Source organism: Rhodnius prolixus, unplaced genomic scaffold, assembly GCF_049639745.1.
Source record: "Rhodnius prolixus isolate KJV_2025 unplaced genomic scaffold, Rpr scaffold_14, whole genome shotgun sequence".
Classification (NCBI taxonomy): domain Eukaryota; kingdom Metazoa; phylum Arthropoda; class Insecta; order Hemiptera; family Reduviidae; genus Rhodnius; species Rhodnius prolixus.
The window spans coordinates 6,262,333-6,274,558 of record NW_027411594.1 but is presented as its reverse complement, the minus strand read 5'-3'; the positions used below and the strand labels follow the sequence as shown (position 1 = coordinate 6,274,558).

Here is a 12,226-nt window from a genome sequence, read left to right as displayed (position 1 = left end):
GAAAATAGGTTTACGCGTTGAAACATTACGTTATTTACAAAATAAGATAATTGCAATTTCTGCAATTATTAAGAAAAATTTGGAATTTAACGTTTTATAGAGAAAGAAGAAAAAAAATGACAGTTTTTTTTTTAATAATTCTACAGCAACAATTTCATTTTATTTTTGACACTCAACCCATACACATCTCATCTTATACCAAAAAGTTTTAATAATTAGAGCACAAAGTTTTATATAGAAACTAAAGATTTTTCAAAATTTTTTTTGTTTTTTCATTAACAAAAAGTAAAATTGTGCTTACCTTGATCAAATCTCTGTCACTAGTTAGTGGAACTGTTTTAACATCAAACGGTTTAAAATGTATTTTTTGTATAGTTTCATTTATTATTGTAAACTTCTTTCTATAAATATTATATGGGATGAAACTCTGAAATTAAATTTAATAATAACTGTAAAAAGAATCAATAATCTAATCTTTATTCCGAACGCCAGTAAATTTTGGAGTTTATATTAGTACTATAGTTTAACATATATTAGCAAACATGTCGCATCGGACGATTTTTTTAAATTCTTAAGGATAAATACATTTTGTATTAATTATAAAGTATATAATAAACAAAATACCCACCTCAAACAATATGGATTTGGGAACAGTAGATATATAGAGTTCCACCGGTAACTGTTCCATAGACGCATACCATCTATTTCGGCCGCCTTCAGCATCATTCAATAAAATATCTAACTCCTTAAATTTGTCTATTATATCTGGATCAAATACTGAAACTAATTTTGGCATAGATGGTGGTTGCAAAGACGTCAGAGATTCTAGAACTGGCGACTCTATTGGTTTTTGTTCTTCGACAACTTGTGACTGAAACACAATGATATCATCATGTCAAGTATGAATTGCAAAACACAAGCATAAGCTATTCCTCCTTTAAAGAATCTCCTTATCATCAAAGGATTCTCAACAGAGTTTTGTGACATAGAAATTAAGGACTGCAGTAAAACAGAACTTGGGAACTGAGGACTTCTAGCTTTAAGGTTTATGAATTGTATTAAATTACTTGAAGACAAGCCCGAAAGACGTATTCAAATAGACCTTCAGTTTCAGCGTAACCCAGGGTGCACAGTGCGGAGGCCTACACCCCATTTAATAAAGTTTACAAGACATTTACGCCAAAGCACAAATAGTCGTAGCAATAGTAACTTAAATAGTGATTACAAACACATTAATCTACAACTCTTACTGAAAAACATTTGTCCCAGAAATTCAATTAAAGAGTATTCCTAATTAAAGGAACTTTAACTTTCTGAGTTTGAAGAAAATTTTGTAAGATGAAACATTGAGAATAGTAAATGAATAGTTGAGAGAGAGAGTTCACACCTCATATTTTTTTCATAAACATAGAAAGAGGAGAATTCAACCATTAAAAACCACTGGGGGAGCACAATGAACAGTGTAAATCTGTAAATAAGCCAATAAATTGTTAGTAATAATAGAACTTCGTGCACGTATTTCCCAACATTTCTGGGAACCGGAAAACCGGTTTGTTGCTTACAATTTTTGGAACGTCGGCCTTCTCTGCTTCAAGTTTTCTTTTAACTTCTACTTCATCTAGTTCTTCAATTTTCTTTGGTTTTTTAATTTTCTTTTTAACTTTACGTCGAACTTTTTCTCTAATTATTGTTTCATTCTTTTCAGAATCTGATGATAAATTCAGATGAGGCTCAATTAACGTTGATTTTGAATATCTGATTTTTTCTCTCGGTAAATTACGATTGAGGTCTAGTTCTCTACACCTTTCTTTCAATATTAAATTCATAGATTTAATTTCCTTGTCTAGGTACTCCATGTAAGCGTTCCTTGTATTCTTTACATTTTCTCTGGAAAAAAAAAAAAAAAAAAAAAAAAATGAAATCAATCTTAATGAACGTATTATTTTGTATTACCTCACTTAGATTAGATTAGATTAAATTTGGGTGGCCTCAGGGCCTACGCCACTGCGACCCCTTTGGGTCTATTGTGGCTTCCCTAACTTTAAAGCTCACCCTCCAGACCTGTCCTTTTAATTAGACTCTTAATGCTGGAGAGCGACTCTTGGGTAAAGCTCACAGGCCTTGGTTTTTCCTCCCCGAGAAGTAACATCCTTAGCCAAACAAGCCCCTCACACTGGCACAACACGTGCAGTGCTGTTTCCTCCTCTTCCTGACAGAACCTACAAAGGCTATCATCTGCGAGGCCCATGCGATGCATGTGTTTTCTGAGTCTGCAGTGGCCAGTTAATAGACCTACAATCATCCTGATAGCCCCACGGCCTTGGCGGATTAATTCTGCAGTCAGCCTCGGCGAATAGCCTTTAATAAACTCCTTCGCCTGTCTCTGTCCAGTGGTGGCAGACCACCACTCCTGAGACCATTACCTCACTTAAGAATTTAGAGTTTGCAACAAACTAGAGCAGCGTTGGACGAAGTGTATAAGCCTAAAAGGAGACTATGTTGAAAAATAAAAAAGGTTTACCCCAAAAAATTAAGTAGTTTTTATTTTTGCACGGACTTTTCAAACGACCCTCGTATATGGTGCCAAGTGTTCACACTTTTACATGCATTTAGCTTACATCCATCATGAGAATCAACAATAGATGTAAGACGACTATAAATTTAATATTTTCCTCGGATAATCCATTTCAGGACATTTTGGGGAAAGAGATAGAGTAAAACTATCGTATAAAGTAGTAACAATGCAATAAATCTATCACAATAATAATACTCGTAAAACAATTTGAACACGAAACTACCTAATTTCTTAGTTGAAACACAGCATTCGTAAAAAAAAAAAAAAAAAAAAAAAAAAAAATCGTTGACTTCAACATTATAATATTTACTATAATAAATGAATATTGTTGAAGGGAGCTCCCCCTCATAATCCCTCCAAAACGGGGTTTTGAAAAATAATAGCAAACCCCCAAATAGTCGTTAAAAGTTCAAATGAAATCTTTAGCGATAGTCTGGTAAATTTAAGGAAAACTTGCAACAAAAATATCCATTTTCAATTCCAACTTCCAGTGAACTGAAAGATTCTCCCCCCCCCCCCAAAATAGAAGTTTTGAGATTCATTTAATAATGTAAATAATATTTCGTGTTGGGTAGGATCAATCCCAGTAACACAGTAGCACAGAAATTGGAATTAAAGGAGAGCTTAACTTCACCCAACCTAAATTCTGCTGATAGGAAGATATCGGGGTACCCATCTCTCAATAATGCTCTAAAATCAATATTTTCGGGACAATTATTTAAATTCTTAGTTCTAAATTTATTTGCATTGTACAATAAATTTAACATTAAGGAATACTTACTTATAAGTTTTATATAATTTATCACCGATGCGAGTCAATATATCTAATTTCATCGGCTTTTCTTTAGCTAATTTCTCTAAAAATTTCTTCTTTCTAACCTCCTCCTTTTTTTGTCTGTCAGCAAGGTGACATTTATAAAGTCTGTCTTGCTTCAGCAGTTCACCCTGCAGCAAATTAAATAAGTTCCAGATTAATTAGAAAAAAACTAAATTAACCTGATTATGATGAAAACATATTCCTTAGCCTTAGGCATTCCCGACTAAAACTTATTAGAAAACTGTCACACAGGATAAAAACTAATCCCAGCCATCTCTTTGAGTTGCCCTTCAATCACGGGAACCGAAAGAAGAAATATGTCGTCTACTTCCACCTTTATATAGCCTGGCAACATTTTCGTAGCAGATAAAACATTTTTTATCTGAAACTTTGTTTTCAGAAAACTTTTAGAAGTATTTCGGGGGGAGTGGAAACGTAATCAAAACTTTGAATTTGTTTAATATTAGGCCAACCAAAGTTTTTAGTAAAAATTCGTATTTTTAAAAAATGTTACGCAAGTTTTGGTTGGTTTAAAAACTTGTTGGATCGCTCATACGATATATGATTGGTAAATGGTCGTGCAATCAAAGGTCAGTCCGAAACTTTCTTTAAGTTAGAACAAATAATTTCTTTTCTTATATTATCAGATAAATTTCTGTTTATTATTGTACTTTAAATGATAAGTACTTATTGTAATTAATAATAATAACATATGATTTGCATAAAATATGACCAAAAAAAAAAATAAAATGCACATTTTATTATAAGACATGACCTCATAGACAAATAAATTTAAAATATTTACAAAACAAAAAATAAAATAGTAATTCGTTAAACAAAAAAGTTAAGCAAAAATGGTTTTAACAACGTCAGCCCTAGAAGACGTAGATCTATACAGACTTGTGGAGAATGTGATTCATCTGACTAAAAGATCAACGGCTATTGATGACCTTCTGCGTGATAGGATACTATCATGCATGAACGCTTTCAACAATCTAATGGACTGTGACATGGTCTTGGCGCACGAAATGGCCAGAGATATGACTATCATACGTGCGCTGATCAAAAAAGAAAGTGAAGATCTCGAAAGGAAATTCAACATATTTGAAAGAAAACTGCGTAAAATTTCCAGTGCAATATTACCCAAAGATGTTGATGAAAACCTTGATGAAGATTTCCAAGCACAATTGACAACTACAATATTCCAGGATAATGATGTACGCATCATTGACACGGTTAACAGGAAGAGTGCTTTAAACAAAATGGAAGAAGCACGCGAGTTAGTAGGGATGTGCAGGGAGGTAATTAAATTGTCGAATATTCCCTCCTTGGCGGTTCTTTTGAAATCAACTATATTACAACGTATGAATGAAATGTTGTGTCTGTTAAAATTGGACGGTGGAATGGCAATCAAACTGAAGAGAGATATATTAGAAGTGCGAAGCGCTTTACAAAAAGATGTAGGCACGAGTGAACCAAATTTGGAAAATAAAATGAAAATTTTGAAACTTAAACTGGAAAAATGTAATGAAGAATTAGAAAAAAGAGAAGTACAAAAATAATTTATTTCTTATTTATTTGCTTAGTGCAATGAAACATTTTTAAGCCAGCCTCAGAAATGGCCACAAGTGGAGTTGTCAATCGCCAATATTTTTCCACTTTTATTTTCTCCAATAATTTTTCCGGGGTATGATGCTGCGCTGTGACTTTTAAAATCTATTGTGCCCCCTTCACTGGTGCAAGGCGAATTCCTACAACTTCTCTCCAGCCTCTGATATCGGAGAAATTCAGGATCTTGAGAGAATTCCAGAACTATGCCCTTCTTCAGCACCTGATAGTTTCCCAGGTGTTGAAATCTTTCTCTAATAATGGCATCGTGCCAGGGAGTATAACAGTTTATCTCCTCATAAAATCACTAAGTACAATCAGGTTTCGTAAGATGCCATCTGAATCAACAATGCCGATTATCTTCTAAAGATGGCACTCCCAGATTAAAAAAAAAAAACAAAAAAAAACTAAGCACTCCAGGAAGGTACTACGAAAAGAGAAGGGGCGACAGTTAGAGGTATAGGGATACCTCCCTGGAATACAGTGCATCCCTTCCCGCAGAACCGTCCCCAGATGGATACAACAATCAGTACTGTAGTAACCCCAAATTAAAGGTTGGGAGTGTTCTAAGAAGAGTGCATCCCAGCAACTCTGATAATGCATCCCAGACTCTCTAGGGAAATATAATGGATCAGGAAGGCAGTAGATTGGAATACACCACTCCCACGTCGCCAAAAACCCTCATCCAGTGCCTCTAGGGGAACGTACCTACTCCAATACTCGTAGGGGAGGTTAATAATTAGTAACATTGATAAAGCCGGTTTTCAATTTTATTGCCGCACACCTAACATATTTCTTTGAAGTATCACGGCGATTTTTTTATATTTTTTTTAAGGCGCGTCAACATCTGAGGTTATTGGCGCCCAACTGTGACCATATTATTATATAATTTATAATATAACATAAAAAGGGTATTATATCAGAACGATACTACATTTACTCGGCCTTAAACCAAACTTACAATTTACTGAACATAATTTTACTTTATAAGGTAATCTTTACATTTTTAATTAAGCTCTATTGATAAATGCTGAAAAAGTGTTTTTAAGACAAAACACAATCTAAAATTATAAAAATAAAGTATTAAAAATTTTATTAAAGTTGTATGAGAAAAATTCAATGCACTCCTCTACTGAAAAATAACAGTCATTATTGTTAAAACATTTTCAAAAATAAAATTGCAAGACTAAAATCGTAACAAAAAATATGCGATTTGAATAAGTAAGAACATCAAATTAAATGTATTATAGTTATTCAATGCATTTTTAATTATTACATGAAATTAAATATTTTTTTATTTTTTTTTTAACGCTTCCGTGACCTAAAGGTTGAGAAACGCTGGTTTAAACAACTTGAAAGCAAAAGAGTTGGGCTTCGTCAGTTTATCTTTCCGCTAATAAGATGTTACGAATTGTTACGATGTTCTTTACGAGCGTTTTTTCAATTAGACTATGCATTTGTCGAAAATTAATTATTTGGTTATTGTATTATTTTATTGCGATATGTGGGAACAATTGTACAGTTTCATATTTAAGCAAATTAATTATTTATTACAACATTTTGACCAGGAGAAAAACTATATAATTTCAGAAAACTAAAACTGTTTCATTATGGGAATGGATAAACACCTAGTTGGCGCCACTTTACATGTTATTCATGGCCAAAATTGATAACATGATCTAGCATCTATCTTTTGTTGCCTTTATCAGAAGGATAGCAAAATGATGTTTTCCAAGAATTAGAAAATGCTGCTGCATCAGTTTGCAGATTCAACAATTATGCAGATTTCTGACGGGTTCTTCGGATTTTAATTGTTAATCAACGATTGATTCAGCATTAATTTAAAAAAAAAAAAAAAAAAAAAAACGCACACGAATCTGTAGGGGCAATCTTTGGATATACTAAAGACAAAAGTATCCCTTGTCACAGATCTTTATCAGAATTTTTCTGTAGATATTTTAGAGATCTAACAGGCTTTTTGACTACCTCTAACAGTTGCATCTGCCTCTGGAAGTACGAGGTATCCCTACAATGACAGCTCTGTAAAAACGGAAAAGAAGATGCATAACTTATTGAAGTCGGCTCTGCGTTCTGCTATTGCCCGCCCTATATCATGTCTTTCACAATGCAGAATCAAAATTGATAATGGTTTCTTCGAAGTTAATTGCTGGAAGTCTGATGGCCGATCGATTCTTCGATGGTTTACTTCAATTTTGGCCTCCACATTCTTCTGATTTAGAACAATTCTTCGCTTCGCTTTACCAGTTTTTACTTACATCCATTTCTTGCAAGAGATGCAACAACACTTAGCTGTTCTTTCGCATCCAGATAGTACTTTAACGGAATATAAACCATAAAATTTCTTCTATCAAACGTTTCTTATCCAAATCTATGACATACTTCTTCACCTGAACATTGTTTAAACCCTCGGTACTTCTCAGATTTTTTCTTCTTGAAAAAGAAAAAAGAAGCAAACGCTGTTTTTCAAACACTGTTTCTCAAAATTGGTTTTATTCCAGTTCTCAGGGAAGGTTGGGGTAGGTTTCCCCAGAAGGTTAAGTTATATTAAATAAGACTTAATTTTTGAGTAGGAAGTAATTTTGTGATTTAGAATCTAGGTAGTCGTAAAAGTCGTGTGACAGTTTCCGCCAGATTTATTCTAGTAGTTTGGAGTTAAGTACGCCGCCGATACTACGTAGTTCTCTAGGCCCAGAATAGTTCGTGACAATAAAATATGTATCAAACTTGGTGTAAGTATTAGACCGCTAACAAAAACAAATTATTGAAAGCTGGAATGATTGAAAATATAAAAGCTGAAATTGAAACTGACACTCCATTTAAAGAAATCCCATCCCAATCATACTTGGCAGTAAAGTATAGTCAAAACGGAAGTGTAACGTTAACTAATAGTTTGTAGTTACTTTTCGAACTAGCATGCTCATCTATACAAGAGGAAGGGATAATGCCACACTTTTTTAATGAGCCACCAATTCTACTGAAGCAAGTTAAGAAAAAGTAAATAATCGATTTAAAATTGAAATAAATTATCGTTAAAATAAACTGTTAACAGGCTGAATTCGAACGTCTGATCCAGCAATTAGATGAACAAACTGATCGTGCTTTAGAATTGTTCGATGAAAGTATTAGAGGTTCCTCCAGGAAACGTTTACTATCCAGACGTAACGTACGTTCCAAAGCGAGTGAATGGTCAACAAAGGATACGTTGCTTAATCGTACATCTGGCCAGCCAAAATATACGAACGAAACTACACCTCAGACCAGCCAACAAGCACCATTCATACCATTCCCTGCCCAAGGGTGGATATTAACTCCGCTTGATCCGGCCTACTGTCCCGGTAGTGTCATGTCCGCAGGAACATACCCCATCTCCGCATCAATTGTGGGTCCTGCTGGATCTCAACAAGGATATCCACAGCCAGGAAAACCATACAATCTATCAGAATATAAATCAATGAGAAGAAATAAGTGAGTCTTTTAATTTTTTCTTTTTTCTTTTTTTATAAAAACAAAAAAACAGAACCTAATAATTGTTTAAATCCTAATAAAAATTTTGGAAAATAATAATGAGTTCTTTTGAGATGATAGTCCAAAGATTTAAAATCGAGATAAACCAGAATACAAAAAAAAAAACGTATATAATGTCGCCCAGAAAAAGTAGCGATACTTCATCAACATATACACAAAAAAAAGTACCTGATTTTACAGAAACATTGTGAGAACAATTCTGACAAAAAATGCAACTTATTGACGAGATAGAGAGAGGAGTCCTGCCCTAAATATATTCAGCTAATAGGTGGATACGTTTGGTTATTCTGCTCGCCACAATCGGTGCCCACCACTGCTACTCTAAAAGTATGATTTCAAATGTAAAAATTAAATCCTTAAACCCCTTTAATCGCACAAAGTAAAACCGCAATTCCAGGTAACTGATTACGAAACTGAATGTAATTGAAAGAGACCAAAGTAACAAAGTGGTTTATCGCGATTTTTTTTTTGTTGTTTTTCAGTAACTTTGTAAGCACACACTATATCAAAATATCAAAATAGGGTATCAAAATGAATAATTCTGTTGGAAAATTAACTTGGAAAATTCGGCATGATCAAAGTAATTTCCTTAACTAGTAACAGGAAGTGAAAGTTGCTGGTGTGGACACTCACTAGACTTTCTCTTACTACTTAAAAACTTTACTCGCAACGTTCTAATTCACTAATTTTCTTTAAACTAAGTAAATTTGAGTCATATTTAATTTTTATAAAAATTAAATAGTTTGTGACAGTAAATTCCTCTAAATATAACCTTATAGACCAATAAATATGTAAGACTAGACCAACCCTTCTCCTAGAACCGCCCTAAAACGAATTTTACAAACGATAAATTTTAGAAGTTATCGATCTATGTGTAGCCCATTAAAGATTCAGCAGTTATCGATCTATGTGTTGCACATTAAAATAACAGATAGATGCACAGTAAAATCTAAAAGCTATTTTTGAGGAAGTTAACAATCCTGGTAGCAAAAAGGTCTTCCCTTTAAACTTGTAATTTAGCAAAATATTTAATCCCTTTTAGCAGTAAACAAAAGTTATGAATGCATTACTGAAAATCGCACTATACAGTATGTTCCAAAAGTCCCATTACCCCCCCATCTAACTGTTTGCTATATGATGTTTTGTGTTCTTGGTGATATTGGGTCGTGAAAAGAATGTCTGATGAATCAAATTATGATACTTTGATGAATCGTCTTGAGTACCTCGGCTCATGAACGACCTCACATTGGGAAAACATCGAGAGAGATCCAAAATGATTTTATTGTTAGATTTAGTAGGGCAGCACCTCCGAAACCAACAATTTTACGTTGGGAGAAGAAACTATTTGAAACTGGTTCCTTTAAGGATAGACCGCGTTCTGGAAGACCATCAACCATTCCGAAGACCCTTGAGACTCATGTGACCGTGTCAGTGAATGAGCACACTTATCAACGCTGTGCTACGCGACTGGTTTGTACCGTTTATTGGAACGTTTGGGGCTTCGTGATCGAATCTGGTTTCCAAGAAGATGGGGCGCTAGCTCATTTAGCAATTCGTGTGAGGATATACCTAAACGAAGTGTTCAGAGACAGATGGATCGCCAGCGTTACCGGTACCTCTGAAATGGCCACCACGAAGTCCTGATCTGACATCCTGTGATAACGCATTATTGGGATACATCAAACAAAAGTCACCCAGACTCGTTATCAGACAACTGAAGATCTCAAAGATGCTGTTCGGTAAGCATTTGCTTCCATCACTCCAGCAATGCTACGGCGTACTTCACATCGCTCCTGGAGGCGAATAATATTGTGCCATGAAAATGACGGTGTGCACACTCAACGCCTGGAGTAAATGATGGTTACTTGTTGTGATTTGTTTATGCTACTTCAAAGCTTCTCTCAACAGAAACATACTGTTAAAAGAACACTTTGCACGGATGTTTGCAGGGGGTAATGGGACTTTTGGAACATATTGTAGAAGGAATCCACCCACACTTTTACCACAAGTAAATTTTCCATGGTCAATGTTACAAATAGAAGTTAGTAAATTTTTATAAAAATCAGTACACCACGTTTAAAGAAACTCGTTTTCTTAATAATCTCAGATTAAACGAAAAACTTATTGAGAACACTTCCGGATAGTGCTAAAGAAAAAATCGATTTTCATCGAATTTGGGGAAATTCATCACCAAAATTTAATGCGGATGGCATTGAATATTGAATAAAGTTTATTATCCTTTTTTTGTGCAATGAAGCAAGGTCATTTTGGAACCGTGCATTAAACAGAACATTGGAGAAGTGCTCAAATTTACCCCTTCCCAAGAAACTCACTAGAACCCTCGAAAAATGAGACTTTCTGTCAATCACTTTTTAAATCAATCTCTCCAGAAAGCATTTTCAAATTAAAATTATACATCTATACATGTGCGGTGAACAGTCACCAAGTTTTTAAGAATCATTCGATCTGTTTTCGAGAACGTTTCAAAAAAAAAAAATTTACAGTTAAGTGATAAATCCGATCGAGAGACAGAAATAAGATAAGAGATTTCTAAAAACCTCTCTTTCCTACTCAGAAAATCTCATAGAGTATTTTACTGATGAAAAATTTAATCAATAATGAAAATTTGGCACGATTTAAAATTAAATATATATAATTCAATACATTTCAAAAATGTCTGGCTATATCCTAGAGGAGGTACTGAATGTTACTTATGGAATAAATATGATTCTGAAATCTAGAGTTTCACAAATACAAGAGGAAGTCAAGACTTCCTCTCAAGTGCTTGTGTAATTGATTAAATTTACTTCTTTTTCTCACTCTTATTACTTTTTATATAGTTTTATCTCATTATTTTCTTCCTTTTTCTTTTTAGGAAACGTATTTAATCATAACAATCCCAGGAAGATACAACCTGAGAAGTAATTGGGAACCAATAAGTGCAGGAAAATATTTTAAAGAAAAACGTCGTGCTCGACTAATGTACTCACAAGAAATGGCCACCACATTAGCAAACACTGCTATCAGTTTAGTGAAGAAAATAAACAAATTTGGAATCGAAACAATAGTGAGAAAGTTGGGGGAATTTTCCTTTCAAGAAATAGAGGAATGTAAAGAAGAAGAAGAAGAAGGAGAAGAAGAAGAAGAAGAAGGAGAAGAAGAAGGAGCAGAAGAAGGAGAAGGAGAAGAAGAAGAAGAAGAAGAGGAAGAAGAAGAGGAAGAAGAAGAAGGAGAAGGAGAAGGCGAAGAAGATGATTATGAAAAATGCTTGAAAAGGATGCTTGAAAAGAAAAACCTCCAAAAAGAAAGAAAAGCTAAAAAATGTCCATCACTAAAGAGTTTTTCACCAGATTCTGAGGAATCATCCAGCGAAACAGAGCTCAGTCCGTGTGACGAAGCGATGGTCATAATAAATGAAAAATATCAAAATTTAAAAACAGAAACTTAAAAATAAAATGAACACCTCTTTACACAAACAAAATTAAATTACAATTTTATTAGATAAAGCAAATATAAAATCTACTGTAAAAGATATTTTTATTTTTATTTTAATTTCTATATTTTAATAAGTTTGGCGAAAATCTTGTTTATCAATTACTATTTTATTGTTTCCTCAGTACTCGTTTCAAAGGTCGCGGATCGTCAATATTCTAAATCAGGAGTAGGCGACTTTTTTTCTG

At 33.9% G+C, this 12,226-nt stretch overlaps 2 protein-coding genes across 14 annotated transcripts in view; one reads left to right on the top strand and one right to left on the bottom strand.

Annotated features, from left to right (window-relative positions):
* Positions 1-12,226, bottom strand: part of LOC141451742 (uncharacterized) — a 72,043-nt gene that overhangs the window by 18,409 nt on the left and 41,408 nt on the right. For all 12 annotated transcript variants that reach the window (XR_012457074.1, XM_074123348.1, XM_074123345.1 and 9 more), the window contains 4 exons: positions 3,357-3,520; positions 1,563-1,887; positions 629-871; positions 302-427 (listed from right to left, as the gene is read on the bottom strand). Coding sequence is in view for 11 of the 12 variants with exons in the window: in XM_074123348.1 (XP_073979449.1) it covers positions 302-427; positions 629-871; positions 1,563-1,887; positions 3,357-3,520 (858 nt within the window). In the remaining variant the exon portion in view is untranslated. The remainder of the gene's footprint in view (positions 1-301; positions 428-628; positions 872-1,562; positions 1,888-3,356; positions 3,521-12,226) is intronic.
* On the top strand, positions 4,121-12,083 carry LOC141451755 (uncharacterized). 2 transcript variants are annotated; one of them, XM_074123403.1, is made up of 3 exons: positions 4,121-4,942; positions 8,071-8,486; positions 11,422-11,691. In XM_074123403.1, exons 1-3 carry the CDS (start codon positions 4,247-4,249, stop codon positions 11,432-11,434), a joined length of 1,125 nt encoding a protein of 374 aa, XP_073979504.1. In that variant the 5' UTR covers positions 4,121-4,246; the 3' UTR covers positions 11,435-11,691. The 2 variants fall into 2 exon arrangements, with proteins under 2 accessions (XP_073979504.1, XP_073979503.1); XM_074123402.1 differs by lacking the exon at positions 8,071-8,486 and having other exon boundaries at positions 11,422-12,083.

Excerpts from the sequence above, each read along its gene's own strand:
- LOC141451755 (XM_074123402.1), top strand. The coding sequence starts at position 4,247 with ATGGTTTTAACAACGTCAGCCCTAGAAGACGTAGATCTATACAGACTT. Across the intron at positions 4,943-11,421 it reads AAGAATTAGAAAAAAGAGAA|GAAACGTATTTAATCATAAC; the intron begins GTACAAAAATAA and ends TTTTCTTTTTAG.